General features: G+C 56.2%; 5 protein-coding genes across 5 annotated transcripts; 4 read left to right on the forward strand and 1 right to left on the reverse strand.

The window, feature by feature from the left end:
* The first annotated feature begins 4 nt into the window (after window positions 1-4).
* On the forward strand, window positions 5-1,286 carry MYCTH_2094032 (uncharacterized protein). The gene is made up of 4 exons (XM_003664175.1): window positions 5-120; window positions 204-243; window positions 302-318; window positions 379-1,286. Exons 1-4 carry the CDS (start codon window positions 54-56, stop codon window positions 903-905), a joined length of 651 nt encoding a protein of 216 aa, XP_003664223.1. The 5' UTR covers window positions 5-53; the 3' UTR covers window positions 906-1,286.
* Window positions 1,287-4,883: 3,597 nt separating this feature from the next.
* Window positions 4,884-8,583, forward strand: MYCTH_2306810 (uncharacterized protein). Its single transcript, XM_003664176.1, has 5 exons — window positions 4,884-5,290; window positions 5,352-6,625; window positions 6,689-6,927; window positions 7,004-8,159; window positions 8,259-8,583. The coding sequence occupies exons 1-5, from the start codon at window positions 5,013-5,015 to the stop codon at window positions 8,558-8,560; spliced, it is 3,249 nt and encodes a 1,082-aa protein (XP_003664224.1). The 5' UTR covers window positions 4,884-5,012; the 3' UTR covers window positions 8,561-8,583.
* A 488-nt stretch (window positions 8,584-9,071) lies between these two features.
* Window positions 9,072-10,172, forward strand: MYCTH_2315578 (uncharacterized protein). The gene is made up of 2 exons (XM_003664177.1): window positions 9,072-9,601; window positions 9,766-10,172. Exons 1-2 carry the CDS (start codon window positions 9,297-9,299, stop codon window positions 9,842-9,844), a joined length of 384 nt encoding a protein of 127 aa, XP_003664225.1. The 5' UTR covers window positions 9,072-9,296; the 3' UTR covers window positions 9,845-10,172.
* MYCTH_2306813 (uncharacterized protein) lies at window positions 10,167-11,943 on the reverse strand. Its single transcript, XM_003664178.1, has 2 exons — window positions 11,529-11,943; window positions 10,167-11,413 (listed from the first exon to the last, which is right to left on the reverse strand). The coding sequence occupies exons 1-2, from the start codon at window positions 11,758-11,760 to the stop codon at window positions 10,404-10,406; spliced, it is 1,242 nt and encodes a 413-aa protein (XP_003664226.1). The 5' UTR covers window positions 11,761-11,943; the 3' UTR covers window positions 10,167-10,403.
* A 1,009-nt stretch (window positions 11,944-12,952) lies between these two features.
* On the forward strand, window positions 12,953-16,260 carry MYCTH_116348 (uncharacterized protein; the record flags this gene model as incomplete). The annotated part of the gene is made up of 3 exons (XM_003664179.1): window positions 12,953-13,552; window positions 13,636-14,473; window positions 14,561-16,260. 3 exons carry the CDS (start codon window positions 12,953-12,955, stop codon window positions 16,195-16,197), a joined length of 3,075 nt encoding a protein of 1,024 aa, XP_003664227.1. The 3' UTR covers window positions 16,198-16,260.
* Between the last annotated feature and the right edge of the window lie 736 nt (window positions 16,261-16,996).

The raw sequence follows: 16,996 nt of genomic DNA on the forward strand, positions 1-16,996 counted from the left end.
CATCACCACGCTCTCACGCTCTGCACGAAATACATATTCTGCATCTGGGCCAAATGTCTCTCCCCGCCTCTCTCTCTGAGCTGTTGGAGTTCGTCGACTTCAATCAGCGGAGCTTCTATGGTATGTCGCAGCGAGAGCTATGCCGGCCCGACAAGTCGATATACAGTCGGGCCAAACCGGGGAATTGGCTGACCGCACCGCAGTCTCGGCCGCTTCCATCGCCTTTAACCCGACCTTTTGGAAGTGAGTGTCATCACGGCCATGGGCTGCGAACGACGCTGCTAACCTACTGGTCCTGTAGCATTGTCGCCCGCAGAGGTTCGTCCCCCTTCCCCCCTCCTTGATCCGGTCCATATCCGGTGTCTAACTCGCTGGCAGAGTACCGCACCAGGTTCCTGACTCGTGCCTTCGGTGGCAACAGCCAAAGAGCATGCTACGCCCTCGCCATAACCATCTTCTCGCTCGGCCTCCTCCGTGACTTCCTCTACGAGCGCGCCCTGCGTGACCAGCCGTCGCACCCCGCCCTCGAGGGCCCGCTCGCCCAGTACGCCGCGTACGCGCTGTTGGGCGTGGGCAACCTCTTTGTCATTTCCTCGACCTGGCGGCTGGGCATCACGGGAACTTTCCTGGGCGACTATTTCGGGATCCTGATGGATGACATTGTGACGGGTTTCCCGTTCAACATCACCAACGCCCCGATGTACTATGGCTCGACCATGAGCTTCCTGGGCAGCGCCATTCTGTACGGAAAGCCGGCGGGCATCCTCCTTACCCTGCACGTCCTGATCGTCTACCTGGTGGCCATTCAGTTCGAGAATCCCTTCACCGCTAGCATCTACGCTAAGCGGGACAAGGAGAGGGCCAAGGCCGACGGGAAGCCGTACGAGAGCAAGAAGGAGCTCTGAGCAAGCCACGCATCTTAGCCGGTTCCGGCGCGACGAATGGGAGAAGTGCAAGGGCCATGGCGCGATCCGGCCACATGTCAGCTAAACGGGTGCACGCCGCGTGCTCGCGATCTGGTCCACGCCATGGCCAGCATTGGGCAGGCCCGAGACCTGGCCCAGCGAAGCGAGACCCAACCCGACAACTCGAATCTTGCCGACGGTATCCAACGAGGCTCTCCCCTCAACGACGGTGGTTGTGGTGCACGAGGCACCCGGCAGAGGATCGGCCACACCGAGGGTTCGAGGTAGCTCCGTCCGATGTCGTTGGTCATCAACTGGCCCAACAAGCCAAAACCAGGTAGACGCAGACAGGTATATGGAATATATAATACACTCTACTCGACCCGACTTGTCTACATGCATTGCAATGAAGACCCCCTTTTTCTCGGGTTTATGTGAATCGAAGAGGGTCTAGGATAGAACATGGATCTGCAGGGCATACGGGGCACGGAGCATGTGGCGTATCTGCCTGTATGGCGAGGAAGGCGTTGCTGCGGGAGAAGAGGTCGTCGCGGCTGTCGGTGTGGTTTCAAGCCGGCCTTCGAGATGCATGAGTGACGGCGACGCCGTCATCCAGAGTTGCCTGCCAGTGCTGGTGAAGGGCTGTGAGAGTCTTGTCTTGGGCATTGGCGTAGGAGTCGAGACAGAGGTGCCCGTCAACTAAGTGGCTTTGGCTGCAATATCATATGCTCAAGCTTTGTTTGGATGACCCATCCCAATGTTTTGCGGTGCTCTAAGAACGCACCAAGTGTCCCGATGCATGATGATGCGTCGCTCGGAAGTCATGTTGCGTCGCTCAATGTATACTGCAACTCACGCATCCAGGGTTCGTCAGCTGCAACAAATCAGCCCCTTGGACACAGTGCCGTTAGACAACTAGGCAGGTAGGTAAGTAACTTTGCCAAAAAAAAAATCGGTTTTCAACGTGGTGTTCCAAGCTTTCGAGCTTTCCTTGCCATATCGTGCCCTTGGATCTGCCTGTAGCATTGTCCAAACACCAAGGCTTACCCCTTGTTGCTACTGCTCACTTGGGTGTGAAGGGTAGCTCCTCATAATGCTCAAAGTCCGCATCTAGTGATCGTTGGACCCACGTAGTCCGTCCTGTCAGACCACTGGAGGAGCAGCAATCGGGGCGTCCCCTGCCCCGTCGTCGCGGGCAGCAACAGCAACAGCAACGCAGCCACGGCCCCCACGACCCCCGGGGGCTGCCGTCCCTCTTTTGCGCCCGCCATGATGCCGGCGGCGAGATGGACCGCGGCGGAAACAACGATAACGACAAAGAAGATGGGTTCTTCAAGGTGAAGACGGAGGTCCAAGATGACGCCGAAACAAAAGACGGCGGGTGGGTCAAGGTCGAGATAAAGACGGATGAGAGTGTTACGAAAAAAAAAAGGGGGGGAAGGGGGGAAATAGAGACGAGATCAAAAACGGAGAGCAAAGACGACACTCAGACGGGATGTTGGGTGGATGTCGAGGTGAAGAAACATGAGGACGTGAAGATGGAGAGTGATGACGAGGACGACAAGGCTTTTCTGAGAGTGAAGAATGCAGATGGCGTTACAAAGATGGAGAGCTAGGAGGGCGAGGACGTCGACGTACTCAGAAAAAGAGGGGGGGGGGATAGAACGTGACATGTTGCCCGGACCGACCTCTTGAGACTGATACCGCTCAGCGTAGAGTTAAACGGGAACCCCTTTCTAGATAGAGGTCTGAATGTCATCGCTAGTCAACAGATCTGTTGACACTATCGCCAAAATCCACATAAACAGGTGACAACCAAGTCGGAGCCTGGCACGCCGAGCTTGAAGAGACATAACCTAGCCTCTTGCCTCACAAAGGCTTGATGTCTAGCTGAGTATCGTCGGGCCAGACCCAGGTTACGGTTCCAACGACATCTCGAGGTCTCGCTGGCGAGGTCTAAGTTGTGGTGAGAGCTCGGCGCTCCGTAAGGGATCTAGAGCGATTTCAATGCGTTCAACCGTGACAGGTTCTTTGGGTGCCTTGTGAGAGTGGGCAGGCGAAACATCATTCGAAAAAAAAAAGAAAGAAAGAAAGAAAGAAAGAAAAGAAAAGAAAGAAAGAAAAGAAAGAAAAGAAAGAAAGAAAGAAAAGAAAGAAAGAAAGAAAGAAAGAAAGAAAGAAAGAAAGAAAGAAAGAAAGAAAGAAAGAAAGAAAGAAAGAAAGAAAGAAAGAAAGAAAGAAAGAAAGAAAATTAAGGAGCAACCACCCACCCAGGCCCATTGTCGGCCAGCAAACTACTGCACATATGAGGTGTTCATTGTCGGTGTTATAGTGTAATGTGTCTCCTGCGTTGCGTTTGTTCAGTGCTGTTAGACACACAAGAGGTCCCGATAGTTAGTTATTGCTGGTTCGTGCTTGGCAGGCCGCAAGATAACTACCGGGGAAGCAGGCGCGTGATGCCGGTCGCGGCCGCGCCGAGCAAGGTCAACAATAGAGCCTCGGGTTGCAAAACAGAGAGCAGTAGTGTAAATAGGGAAGGATATTGGGCGACCGGGCTTGGAACATGAGGCCCGCAGCACTTCGCGTATGCGATATGCCTGCTTTGACGTGTGCATGCAGACTACAGAACGTACTGCAGCACACTCTTCCTCCAGCGCGATGCTGAAATTCAACCGCGTACTTTCCCAGGTTTGGTAAAACCGGGTTTCGGGCTCTGAAATCTACACAAACTCTTCAGATAAGCTCGGGTGTATTGGTACTACATGTAAAGCTGTAGCCTACAGCAGTGTTACATCTATTCATGTCCTGATAAGAAATCTCGGCTGGCCGCCCCCATTCCCTGCCAAGACACCAGGGTTCCACAGCAGGTGTCCGTGGACTGCGCAGTGTATGTGCTAATTACTTTTACTATTACTACAGAGCAAAGAGAGGGTTCCTTCTGCCCTGTCCCAGCCTTTCCACTACCATTTTTCCACAGAGGCGATATCAAATACACTACCTCAGTTGCTCTACATGGTAGTGTAGAGGCGCCACCTTGCGGAGTAGGTTACATTTGTGTCACCAAGGACACGCACTGAAGCCAGGTGTAGCAGGCGGGTTGGCTTGTTGATGCCTGAATCACTGCATGGAACTCAGCATATCTCTTGTTGGTCTCTTGTTGGTCTCTTGTTGGTCACCTCACAAGGCTGACTCAATCAAAGCAATCCATCCATTCCTTCTTCCTTTTTCTTCTTCTCCTTACATAGGTGGGGGGTTGCAAAGGGTTTCTTCTAGTAGGAATTTAAATGTGTGTAAAGCATCTTACGGAGTGTACTACGGTTTCCCAGCAACCATACTTGGTCCTGTCCACCACACTTTCCCAAGTCGGAAAACAACAGCGGCTGAGGCTCTCCTGAGCTTGCCGCTTACAATTTTCATCCAAACCGCGTCTCGAGCAAACAGTCACTCAAGGCTCAGGGCAATCCGCCAGTCACAATTTCGTCTCATTGCACAAACTAGTTTAGCTACCTATTTTAGCACGGGCCTCACTACATCGTCATCCCCCCGCCTCCCCCTCCCCCTCCCCCTCTTCTTCTCTTTGCACAGTTCGACCTCTTCTCCTCTCCCGCCCTGGCCATTCTTACATCTTTGGCCTCGACCCCCTTCCATTCTCATCGCTTTCCCTATGGCTCGTTGCAACTCTTTGTAATAGCAACGCGCACATACTCCCCTCATTGCTTGACGCGTCACTAGCGCGTGCAGCCCGCAATCTCTCTGGCATTTCACAAACTACCTGGCCTTACCATACCTACTACCTTAGAGACCTACGCTGCCTACCTACTAGGTACTCTCACCAGCTTCATCAATAACCGCATCGTTGGCATTTGGAAGATCTGCAAACAGCGCCGCGTGCAAACCATCGCTGGTCGGCACACCGAGGAGTGCCGACAGCAATTATCATATCTACAGTTGCAACGCCGATCAATCTACCACCCCCTCGGTCCCTCTTCCTTTTCCTTTGTTCCTTATTCTGCTCTCTTATTTCATTCTTTTGATATAGCGCCATCCAGAATCAGCGAGCTCAGCATATCCAACCTTCTCTTTGAGACGCCCCATCACTGAAACACCATGTCCGATAGCCGTGGCCGTGGTTATGGTGGCGGCAGAGGAGGCGGCCGTGGCGGTCGCGGCGGCCAAGCCGGCGAGGGCTTCCGCGGCGGAGGGGGCCGTGGTGGGTACCCGGGCGGCGGCCGCGGAGGCGGGGACGGCTACCGAGGCGGTCGCGGTGGTGGTGGTGGTGAGTTTCGTGGAGGACGTGGTGGCCGCGGTGACTTTCGAGGAGGTCGAGGAGGTGGCGGCCGCGGAGGGCGTGGTGGCTATGGTGGCTCCGGCCCAGATGTCTTCCTGTAAGTGAGCTCCTGGAGAGTCCCGACCGCCGCTCCGTGATGGTAATATTCTTTCTTCCAGTGGTGCTGGCCCGAGCATTCCGGCCCCTGATGCTGCCGTCACGGAGCTCGAGGACCGCTGGATCGAGAAGCACGGAATCCAGTCCCGGACGACCGGCGCTAGTGAGCTGGAGTCCAAGATGGCCGACCTATCCCTCGGCACCATCTCCATGCCTAAGCGACCCGGCTTCGGCACCGGCGGCAATCCTGTCGTCCTCTGGGCAAATTATTTCAACGTGAACCTAAAGCTTGGCGCCGTGTACCGGTACGACCTCAGAGTCATCTCCAAAAAGCTGACAAAGGAGCAAGATGATGCCCTGAGCAAACAGCAGGAATCCGCAAGCAAGAAGGCAAAGGGCAAGCCAAAGCAGGCCAGCGGGCAACAACCGAATGCTCCCAAGGACGCCAGAGAGGCCAAGGGCAAGAAACTGTCCGAGGTCATCAAACTTGCCCTGGACCGGCTGCCCGGCGAGCCCGCGATCGCGACCGAGTACAAGCAGCAGCTCGTGACGACGGAGAAGCTGCAGGTCCCGCCAGACGGGCTCATGCAGGTCGAGCTCGCCGAACCCGGGCGCAACCCAGAGACCTGGTATGTCCGCTTCGACGGGCCCTCATCCATCAACATCGCTGGTTTGATGGACTACGTGCGGTCGCTCGAGGACAAGAACGACGGCGTCTTCCCCAAGTTCCCCGAAGAGATTGACGCACTCGGCATAGTGTTGGGTCACACCGCAAGAGCCAACCTCAACACTGCTGCTATCGGCAGCAGCCGGTTCTTTGCTATTGACCAAGCAAGAAAAGACCAGGCATCAATGCCACCAGACTCTCGGATCGAGATCTTGCGCGGCTACGTCCAGAGCGTCCGCCCAGCAACCGGCCGGTTGCTGCTCAACACCAACGTTACGCATGCTGTGTTTCGCAAAGCGGTCAAGTTAGACGAGCTATTCCAAAAGTGTGGGCTCGCGAACTTACACTTGCCGCAACAGCGCCCCAACCACGCTTTGCGGACCCTTGACGGCTTGAACAAGTTCCTTGCCAAGTCGCGCATCGAGTGCAAGGTTCCTGGTGAGAGACCAGGCGAGTTCTTCAAGATTCAACGAGGCATGGCGGGCTTGGCCACCACGAAGGATGGCAAGGATGAAGACCAGAAGCCCGAATTCACGGAGAGCGGGTTTCGTTTCGGGACCCCGGCTACGGTAAGGTTCTATCTCCGGAAGCCTAAGGACCTTGGAGCGAAGCCACCCCCTGGACTCTCTTTTGATACTATGGTGCTGGTGTCAGACTATTACAAAGCCAGTGAGTAGCCTCCCCCCAACATTGTCACCGAGCAGGCTTGTTAATCCCACATGTTCCCCCTAGGATACGGCATCCGTGCGGACCCTGGTCTGCCGTTAATCAATGTCGGAACAGCCGGCAAACCGATCTATATCCTGGCCGAGTTCTGCACCCTACTCCCTGGTCAGCCGCTCAAGGCGAGGCTGTCACCCCAAGAGCAAGATGCAATGATCAGGTTCGCATGCCGCCCACCTCCCGAGAACGCACTGTCGGTCACCACGTCGGCAAGGGAGTTGCTGGCCCTGGACAACAACATGCTGCTCGTGAGTCGCCTTTCTCCTGACCATCGGTCAGCCTTCATTCCAAAGATGGGTATGTGTATGCTAACGGTGTAAAAAGGATAAGTTTGGCATCACAGTCGACAAGCATCTCATCACGGTCAAAGGCCGCGAGCTCCCCCCTCCTGCTGTCGGCTACTTGAGAGGGAACTCAATTGAGCGGGTCACTCCGGAGAATGGAGGCTGGCTCATGAAGGGGGTCAAGGTCTGCAAATCCGGAAGGCGTATCGCAAACTGGGCATTCCTCGTAATCGGAAAAGCGCGCCCGCCCATCGATTTTGGGACCATCAAATCTGCGGTTGGAGGCTTTGCCCGATTCCTGAATAACAACATGGGCATCGACATGAATATGCAACCTGTCCCCGCAAACGGCTACCAAACGGCTGGCACGAGCGAAGAAGACTTGCGAAATGCCTTCCGAACCATTTCCAAACAGAAGCCTCAACCGGAGTTCATCCTAGTACTTCTTCCAGACAAAGATGCCACTACGTATAACATCGTCAAGAAGCTAGGTGATGTTGAATACGGCATCACTACCGTCTGTGTCCGGCAGGAAATGCTTACCAAGGAACAAGGACAAATGGGGTACTTTGCCAATGTCGGTCTGAAGGTGAACCTGAAATTTGGCGGCATCAACCACAGGGTCCGAGACGAGACCGGGCTGGTGGACAAAACCATGTTTGTCGGTTACGACGTCACTCACCCTACTAACCTACCCGGCGGCGCTGGCGATAACGCGCCCAGTCTGGTTGGTCTGGTGGCCAGTGTTGACAACAGCCTCGCTCAGTGGCCTGCCGTGACCTGGGAGAATAAATCCCGGGTTGAGCAAGTCGGAGGGAAGACGGACGAGGGCCAGTTCATTGCTCACTTCAAAGACCGCCTCAGGTTATGGCAGAAACACAACAGCAATCGCCTGCCCGAGAACATCGTCATCTTCCGTGATGGTGTTTCCGAGGGGCAGTTCAGCATGGTGCTTGAAAAGGAGCTGCCCAACATTCGCCAGGCCTGCCAGGAGACGTACCCAGCAAGACCGAACGCGCAGCCGCGCCTGTCCCTCATAGTGTCGGTAAAACGGCACCAGACCCGGTTCTACCCAACCGACCGCAACCACATCCACCCCAGGTCCAAGAGTCCGAAGGAGGGAACCGTCGTCGACCGCGGCGTCACCAATGTACGCTACTGGGACTTTTTCCTCCAGGCCCACGCATCTCTCCAGGGTGAGTAATCGTATTTTTCTTTCTTTCTTTCTTTCCTTCTTTTTCTTCCCGTACGGACAAGTACATCGTAGCCAGCTCACAAAGCTAACTGGACCACAGGCACGGCTCGTCCGGCCCACTACACAGTCCTGCTTGACGAGATCTTCCGGCACAAATTCGGGCCCAATGCCGCCGACGCGCTCGAGACGCTGACGCACAACATGTGCTACGCGTACGGCCGCGCCACCAAGGCCGTCAGCATCTGCCCGCCAGCGTACTATGCCGACCTGGTCGCCGCCCGCGCGCGCATCCATAAGAGCGAGCTGTTCGAAAACGTCCAGTCCCTGGCTTCGAGTGAGCAGTCGAGCGTGTCCAGGCGTAAGGTCCACGACAGGCTCAAGGACACCATGTATTACATCTAACGAGGTGTGGGCGCTGTGTGCCGCCTTCGTGGCACAGCTTCTGAATCACCGGGCTGAATATGATGAAACGAAAGATGAAGCACGGCGGAATTCGAGGATTTTTTTGTTCTTTTTCGGTCTTGCCAGATTGAGGTATCCACAGGAATTAGTGCTAGATAACAAAACCAGCGAGTGATTTATTTTTTTTTTCTTGAGCTGGGTGACGGTAATCATGAGGTTTGTGAGGATGTTGATGTCACCGGAAACTGCGCGAAACGAGAAAGTTGCTCAGGGGCGTTTGAGCAGCAGACCGTCACGTCCATACGCGGGTTAGGGTTTGGAATTTCCAGGAAGGACAGGCAGCTCACTCACGTGACCTCGGCACTCGTCTGACATGCCAGGCCGAGCCAGTCACAGCCAACTCGCGCAAGCTGCAGCTCAACAGCCGCCGACCGACGCCGGAACCATCATCATCAAAGCGAAACGTCGCTCGCTCCGGCATCACAAAACCCTCCCCACTCACACTCGGAGCTCAAGCACTCGCCAATTCTTTGGTGCAAGCAAAGGGCCGAGTGCGCAGCCTCCAATCGAGCACCGCCAACGTCCAACCGAATCACTGGAAACCACCTCAGACCGATCAAAGCGAGAAAAAAGGGCTCAGACAGCACCAGAGAGAGCAGTTAAGAACGAAAAGTGAACGGGAGAGCAAAAAAAGGGAGAGGATTAATAAAATATAAAAAACCACCAAAAAAATAAAATGTCGGCCCTCCGCCCAAGCGCCCGTCTCGCCGCGCGCATCGCCGCGGCCTCCCCCTCATCCGCCGCTGGCACAACGACGACAACGACAACGGCCGTCGCCCCCGCGCGCCTCCGCCACTTCTCCACGACCCCGCGCCGCGCCGGCGGCGGCGGCATGCAGTACGACCCGCCCTCGGGCTGGCTCTGGGGCGTGCGCCCGGGCGAGAAGTACCAGAACGAGGGCTGGGAGGGGCCCTTCATCTACGGCTTCTGGGGCAGCCTGATTGTGTTTGCCATTGCGTATGCCTGGAAGCCTGATACCTCGTAAGTCATTTCATTTTCCCCTTAATTTTTTACCAATCTGTTTTTTCTCCCTGTTTTACCTCTCTTTCCCATCCCCGCTCCTCCCGAAGGTTTTTTTTTTTTTTTTTTTTTTTTTTTTTTTTTTGGAAGGGGGAGTGGCCGGGCTAATGCGAACGGGGAAACAGGATCCAGACTTGGGCTTTGGAAGAGGCGAGGAGGAGGTTGGAGGCCGAGGGGATCCTGGAGGATCCCGAGAAGAAATAGATTTGTTTTTGGTGGGAAAAAGGCTTAGGGAAGGCAGCGGGAGGAGGAGGTTACCTTTCTCTGTCAACAGTTGGAAGAAAGGGCAGGAGAGGATGCCCCGGGGATAAGGCAGACGGACATGGCATGCAAATGGATACACATATGCACGCATAGATGGGATATACATGGGTTACTTCTTGTTTCCTTATCGTTCGTTGCCGTCACCGTCGAGTTCCATCAGGGAGACTGGCACGCGATCCAGCTAGACCATCTTTTCAGACGGGATAGAAGGTGCTGCTGTCGTCTGGAGGCAGGGCGTGTTTGAATCGAGATTGAACTCTTTTCGGACAATTTTTGGCCACTTTTCGCCCCAGTCTTAATTCTTATTATTATCATCCAGAACTGGCATCGGTGGGTTGCCAAAAGACGGAAGAAATTCAACCGGTTCTCAAAATGACTCCCGCGCTAACCTATATAGAAAGCATCTCCATCCTTTCGAATGTTCCCGTCTTTTAAAAAAAAAAAAAAAAAAAAAAGAAAGAAAGAGAATATCCATGTGCCCCGTCTTTTCGCGCCTTTCCTAACAGACGTAGCTCCACTCGTGAGCGTCATCGCCGTACTGCCGCGCCTCGATCCAGTTCTTCATCTTGGTCGCGATCTCGCCCGACTCCTCGTGATCCTTCAGCCCGCAGTTGACCAGCTTGCCCCGCCAGCTGATGGCGCGGACGGGGCTCACGATGGCGGCGGTGCCGGCGCCAAAGGCCTCGATCAGGCGGCCCTCGGCGGCGGCCTCGTCCAGCTCCCTCATGGTGAACTTGCGCTCGATGATGTCCCAGCCCTCGGGGGCGAGCCGCTCGCGGGCGAGCGAGAGGACCGAGTCGCGGGTGACGCCCTCGAGGATGGTGCCGTCGAGCGGGGCGGTGAGGAGCTCCTTGCGGCCCGTCTGCTTGTTCCGGACGGCGGCGAAGAAGTTCATGGTGCCGACCTCGGTCACGTACTCGTCCTCGCCGAACAGCCACAGGTTCTGCTGGAAACCGCGGCTCATGGCCTCGCGCTGGGGCACGATGCAGGGGGCGTAGTTGGCGCCCAGCTTCTTGTCGCCGACGCCGCCGGGCCAGGCGCGCACGGCGTAGTCGGTCGCCTCGAGCGAGACGGCCTTGAAGCCGGTCGGGTAGTACGGCCCGACGGGGGAGGCGATGACGAAGAGGAGGGCGGACCCGGGCGGGCCGACGCCGAGCGTCTTTTGCGTGCCGATCATGGTCGGGCGCAGGTACAGCGAGTAGCCGCGCTCCTCGGGGATGAAGCGGCTCTCGAGCTTGGCGAAGCGGGCGATCAGGTCGATCAGGGCGGCCGAGTCGAAGGTGGGGAGGGCGATGCGGGCGGCCGACTTGTTGAAGCGCTCCATGTTCTTGTCCGGCCGGAAGAGGCGCACCCGGCCCTCCTTGTCCTTGTACGCCTTGAGGCCCTCGAAGCACTCAAAGGCGTAGTGGAAGACGCAGCTGGCCGGGTCGAGCGACAGGTTCTGGTACGGCGTGATGTGCGGCCTCTGCCAGCCCGTCGCCTGGTCCCACTCGATGGTGAGCATGTGGTCTGGAGAGGAGGAGAAAGAAGGAAACGGGGCAATCCGCGTCAGCGCATGAGTTCTCTGTCCTGTCTAATCATATTGGAAGCCTCAAAGAGGGCGCGGGGGGGGGGGATAACCAACCTGTGAAGTTGCGCCCAAAGACCAGATCCTCGGGCTTCTTGAGCGGCTTGGGGTTCGGGGTCGTGTTGAGCACCAGCTGCGCCGGGTCAATGTCCTGCAGCTTGGTCTGTGGTGCCGCCGCCGGGCTGGCGCTGTACTGACGAGCGGCTTGGAGCAGCCCGAGGGGCGAGCGCCGCGGTGTGAGGAAGACGGTCGCGCGAGGAGCGCATCGTGGGATGAGTCGCCGCATCATTTTTTTTTTTCGGCGGCCGTTGGAGTCTGGAAAAGAGCCAATTGGCTGTTTCGGCGACCATGCACAAGGGAAGGGCGAGCGCGGCGAACGAATGTTCGACTTTGGGGGGCGGGCGAGGGCTACTTATGAAACCCTGCAGCACGCGGATGGTGAAGTCGGAAACTGGCTGGTACTGTACATACATACAGGACAATTCTCGGAGCGCGATCGGAGGGCGCGATTGAGGCGAGCTGGTCCAATCACTCAGGTCTGGCCCCCCAGGACCCTGGCAGGAACGGGAGCTTCGGCGGTGGAGTACGGAGGTACTCCGTACGGATCCGTACTACAAATAGCTACCGAAAGGCGGGCACACTGATCAACCGTGGCAAGCCGATTGAATGCGATTCTTTGGTTGTCGCCCTGATCCGAAGTGTGGCTTTTTTTTTCTCCCCATCAAGTTCCGAGCTGTTTCATAGCCAATTTGTCTGCATCAGGGTTTCTGCTGTCCCAGTAGCAGAGACACTCAGGTATCTGTCAGGTACTTGGCCTTTTTTTTTTCCTTCCTCCGTAGGTACGAAAACTTGCAAGGTACGGACGGAGTAGGTGCCCAAGCAAGGTCAGGTACTAGTTACTCCGTACTCCGTATTAAGGTCCAGGATATATCCGCGGCAAGCACTGTTTTTTCGAGTAGCGCACCTCGCAATAGGTAGTACACTACGGATTACTGTACGGTTGGCAAGCAGACTGCGGGGTAGCTCGCTAAACTGACAGCGCACCCCCCTGTTATCGCGGCTCGCTCCCCTGTCACCACACAGTAATTGAAAGCTATCCTTATCAAAGATGCCCGTATCCGTACTTCGTAATGTACCGACTTGAGGAAACCAGAGGGTAGATGATGCGTCGCAACCCAACAATCCAAGGCGCATCCACCGACTCCGACAAAGGCATATCCACATTGAATCCGGCCCTCGCAAACGGCCTCTGTTGAAGGGCACCGCCAACCTTGTTTGGGGCCTGCACAGTCGCCTGCGCAAGTGGATGTTGGGGAGGGGCCGCAGTTTCGTGGCGCAGACAATCGAACAGGTAATTCAATTAATTCGCAAGCAGCTGGCGGCCACGGCGTCGGCGTCAGAGTCAGCGTCAGCGTCAGCGTCAGCGTCGCCCGACCCCATACGACCGACCGCGATGATATCCCCGTGACCCGTAGCCTGCCATGTTTGCCAACGCGCTCAAGTCGATCTCGTCGACAAACATCTCATCCAACTACGCCATCTCGCCCAACCTCACGTCGACCGCCGGACCATGGAAGATCTACCCGGCCAAGAACAAGAAGACGGGCAAGGAGTGCTCCGTCTTCGTCTTCGACAAGAAGTCGCTCGATGTCCACCGCAGTGGCATGAATCGCGCCGAGGTCGCCGAGTTCAAGAAGGCCGTCGAAGCCGTCGTCGAACGCTTGAAGAAGGAGGCTTCGGCCATCGCTAAGCTGCGGCACCCGGGCATCCTGGAGGTGGTCGAGCCGGTTGAGGAGACTCGGGGCGGGGGCCTGCAATTTGTCGCCGAGGCCGTGACGGCCTCTCTCTCGGGGCTCCTACAAGAGAAGGACGATCAGGAGAGGCGTGGGGCAGGGGCCAGGGCGAGCCGATACGTGACTGAGGACGCCGACGGAAACCGCAGGCGACGGGAGATCGAGATCGACGAGCTCGAGATACAAAAGGGTTTGCTTCAAGTGAGCAAGGCGCTCGAGTTTCTGCACGAGAATGCCGGCATCGTGCACGGCAACCTCACCCCCGATGCCATCCTGATCAACGCAAAGGCAGGGACCTCCGCTTCGTGTCATCGTGCCATCGTGCCATCACCGCTGGGAGGGGGAAGACGAATCGTGCTGACCTGTCATAGTCGGACTGGAAGCTCAGCGGCCTGGCATTCTGCGGCCCGGTAGACAACTCGACCTCCCACAGCTCCATTCAGCCCATCAATCTCCGGGAGCTTCTGAGACACACTCCGACCCTGCCGCGCACCGTCCAGCTGAATCTCGACTACACATCTCCCGACTTTGTCATGGACAACAACCTGACGGCGCCCGCCGATATGTTCAGCTTGGGGCTGCTGATCATCTCGCTCTACAACTCCCCTCACAAATCGCCCCTGTCGTGCAACGGCAGCCTGTCCGCGTATCAGCGCCTCTTCCAGTCGTCGCAGACCACCCCCAGCTCGAGCAACAACTTCCTCTCTTCCCGCCCGCTGCCAAAGGAACTCACAAACCATGTGCTCCCCAGGCTCATCACCCGACGGCCCGCTCAGCGGATGACGGCCAGCGAGTTTCAGCAAAGCGAATTCTTCAACAACATCCTCGTGTCCACCATCCGTTTTCTCGATACATTCCCTGCCAAGACACCAAACGAAAAGTCGCAGTTCCTCAGAGGCCTGATCAAGGTCCTGCCTTCGTTCCCAAAGTCCGTCATGGAAAAGAAATTGCTGCCCGCTCTTCTTGACGAGTTGAAGGACAAGGAGCTCGTCTCACTGATCCTGCACAATGTCTTCAAGATCATCGAGCTCCTGCCGTCCGGGAGAAGGGCGTTTAATGACAGAGTACGACCGAGGCTGAAGGAGATCTTTGTCACCAACACCAAACAGACCCAGGAGAAGGACCCTGTTCGAGACGCTGGCTTGATGGTGGTGATAGAGCAACTCGCCATCATCGGCGAAAACTGCGGGGGCAAAGAGTTCAAGGATGGTACGTACGAGAGAGAGAGGGGGGGAGAGAGAGAAGGAGAAGGGGTGACTAGCTAGCTTGAGAATCATGGCTGACCAGCTCTCCCAGATATCCTACCCATCATTTTTAGCGCCCTGGAATCGTCCACCCCCTCACTGGTCGACGCAGCCCTGAGAAGCCTCCCATCAGTGCTGCCTCAGCTGGACTTTAGCACCATCAAAAACGAGCTATTCCCCGTCATCGCAACCATCTTCAGCAGAACAAACAGTCTCGCCATCAAGGTCAGGGGTCTGCAGGCCTTTGTCACCCTTTGCGGAGGCTCCAACGACCCGGATGGTGACGACGGGTTAGACGGCCTCGGCCCGCAGAAGAAGAAAGCAACTTCCTCTACCGCGTTGGACAAGTTCACAATGCAAGAGAAGATTGTGCCTCTGATTAAAGCGATCAAGACCAAAGAGCCTGCCGTCATGATGGCAGCCCTTAAGGTCCTCCAGGTCGTTGGCAGAGTGGCTGACGCCGACTTTGTCGCCCTGGACATACTGCCCGTCTTGTGGAGCATGAGTCTAGGACCGCTTCTGGACTTGAAGCAATTTCAAGCCTTCATGGAACTCATCAAGAGTCTATCGAGCAGAGTGGAGGAGGAGCAGACGAGGAAGCTGCAAGAGCTGGCGGGCGGCAATGCCAACGGCTCGGCTCTCAAGGACGATTTCATGTCTTTTGGCCCCGTTGCCGGCTCATCGTTCGATGGAAACGGGCCGACCGAGGCAGACTTCGAGTCTCTTGTCAAAGGGGGGACGGGCGGGGTTTCTGCGAATCCCTTGGACTCCGGGTGGGAGAGCATGGGGTCAAGCGCAGCCGTCACCTCTCCAACGGGCAGCAGTAGGAAATCGACGCCGACGGTCGCCTTCTCTTGGTCAACCCCCCCTGCAACTTCCCCTGGCGCTTCAGCCGACAAGCTAGGTGCTGGAAAAGCTCAGCAGGCCGGCTTCAGGTCGGTCACACCCGATCTGTCAAGCTTCCAACCTATGGCTCCCATGACCACGCAGTTCTCGCAACCTCTCCAGCCCACCCCAAAGACGAGCACGCTATCACCAGCGTCACCCACTCCTCAAACAACATCCATCAACTGGGGTGCCGCCACCAGCACAACAACAGCCGCATCGAGCAGCAGCAACACCAACACCAACAGTCTATGGTCCTCCCCGCCTGCTACCCAACAACAACAACAACAACAACAACCACCCACATCCGCCTTTGCCTCGCTGTCCCTGGGTCAGCAGCAGCAACAGCAACAACAGAACCAAAACCGCGCCTCCTCCTTCTCTCTTCCGCCTCCGCCGAGCGCTGGCAACTCCGGCGCGACATCCAGCCTCTCCAGCTTCAGCCTTGCACCGCCACCCGGCGCATCAAAGCCGGCGTTTAGCGGGCTGGGAGGAATAAACAGCCTGAACAGCCTAAACAGCCTTGGATCATTGAGTGCCACGGCGAACAAGACGGCTTCCTCCGGTTCAAGCATGGGCTCGGGCATGGGCATGGGCATGGGCATGGGCACCATGAATGCGGCTCTGCAAGCCACCACCACGGGTAACAGCACGAGCATGAACAGCATGATGGGCATGGGCATGGGCATGAGCGGGTTGGCACAGCAGCAGCAGCAGCAGCAGCAGAGTCAGTGGCAAGGACAAGGACAAGGACAGGGACAAAGCCAAAAGACGGGATTGGATAAATACGAAAGTCTGTTGTAGGGAGAGAGAGAATAAGGACAAGAGGAAAGAAACTGAGGCGTGATTGTTGGTTGCTCGCCCGCGATGATGTTGACCCCACCATCGCGCGATCTATGTCTGTCTCCGACATTGTGAATTGTGAAGCCGACATGTATCTTTGCATCAACTCAAAATGAACTGACCTAACAAGTCTGCCAGACGCAGGCGGCAAGGTTGATGGATGGTCTACGATGGGAGAAGGAGTGAATACAACTCAAGCGCCTAAAGTCCAACTTATTTGGATCAATATGCACTGATAATAATCCTTCACTGGGATCAAGGGAAGCGGACCTGCAGGGCCATGGCACCAGCTTCATTAGATGACGCAGAAGAAGAAAGAAAGGAGAAAAGCTAACATCAAGCCTGACACGCATTCTATTGTACAGTACTGCCGACCCTTCCAGATCATCTTTGCCTGACCATTCTGATTTGGGGAAAATCCCGATATCAATCGATGTCGCCACCCGAGCCGCTCCACCGCAGCGTCGCGGGAATCCTTCCCTGACATGTGTAGATGCGTCTGACACAACAAGTGAGGGAGGGACAAGGAGGAAAATTAGAGCCCTCACCTCCTAGAGCTTAGCTACCAAGAATTTGTCGTCCAACATGAAAGAAAAACAAGGACCGCTTGGGTCAATATGCTGAAGCTAGCATGCGGCCTGGCCGAGATGTCCATTTCCATTACCGACACGGGTGAAGACCTTCACAAATAATGGGGTCCAAGAGAACTTGGGGCGGGCAAGAGGAATAGGAAAGGAAAGGGAAAAAAGACAAAACAGGG

The sequence above is a fragment of the Thermothelomyces thermophilus genome, chromosome 4, assembly GCF_000226095.1.
Source record: "Thermothelomyces thermophilus ATCC 42464 chromosome 4, complete sequence".
NCBI classification, from domain to species: domain Eukaryota; kingdom Fungi; phylum Ascomycota; class Sordariomycetes; order Sordariales; family Chaetomiaceae; genus Thermothelomyces; species Thermothelomyces thermophilus.

Excerpts from the sequence above, each read along its gene's own strand:
- MYCTH_2315578 (XM_003664177.1), top strand. The coding sequence starts at position 9,297 with ATGTCGGCCCTCCGCCCAAGCGCCCGTCTCGCCGCGCGCATCGCCGCG. Across the intron at positions 9,602-9,765 it reads GCCTGGAAGCCTGATACCTC|GATCCAGACTTGGGCTTTGG; the intron begins GTAAGTCATTTC and ends ACGGGGAAACAG.
- MYCTH_2306813 (XM_003664178.1), bottom strand. The coding sequence starts at position 11,760 with ATGATGCGGCGACTCATCCCACGATGCGCTCCTCGCGCGACCGTCTTC. Across the intron at positions 11,414-11,528 it reads CTTTGGGCGCAACTTCACAG|ACCACATGCTCACCATCGAG; the intron begins GTTGGTTATCCC and ends CCTCCTCTCCAG.
- MYCTH_2306810 (XM_003664176.1), top strand. The coding sequence starts at position 5,013 with ATGTCCGATAGCCGTGGCCGTGGTTATGGTGGCGGCAGAGGAGGCGGC. Across the intron at positions 5,291-5,351 it reads TCCGGCCCAGATGTCTTCCT|TGGTGCTGGCCCGAGCATTC; the intron begins GTAAGTGAGCTC and ends TCTTTCTTCCAG. Across the intron at positions 6,626-6,688 it reads GTCAGACTATTACAAAGCCA|GATACGGCATCCGTGCGGAC; the intron begins GTGAGTAGCCTC and ends TGTTCCCCCTAG.
- MYCTH_2094032 (XM_003664175.1), top strand. The coding sequence starts at position 54 with ATGTCTCTCCCCGCCTCTCTCTCTGAGCTGTTGGAGTTCGTCGACTTC. Across the intron at positions 121-203 it reads CAATCAGCGGAGCTTCTATG|TCTCGGCCGCTTCCATCGCC; the intron begins GTATGTCGCAGC and ends ACCGCACCGCAG.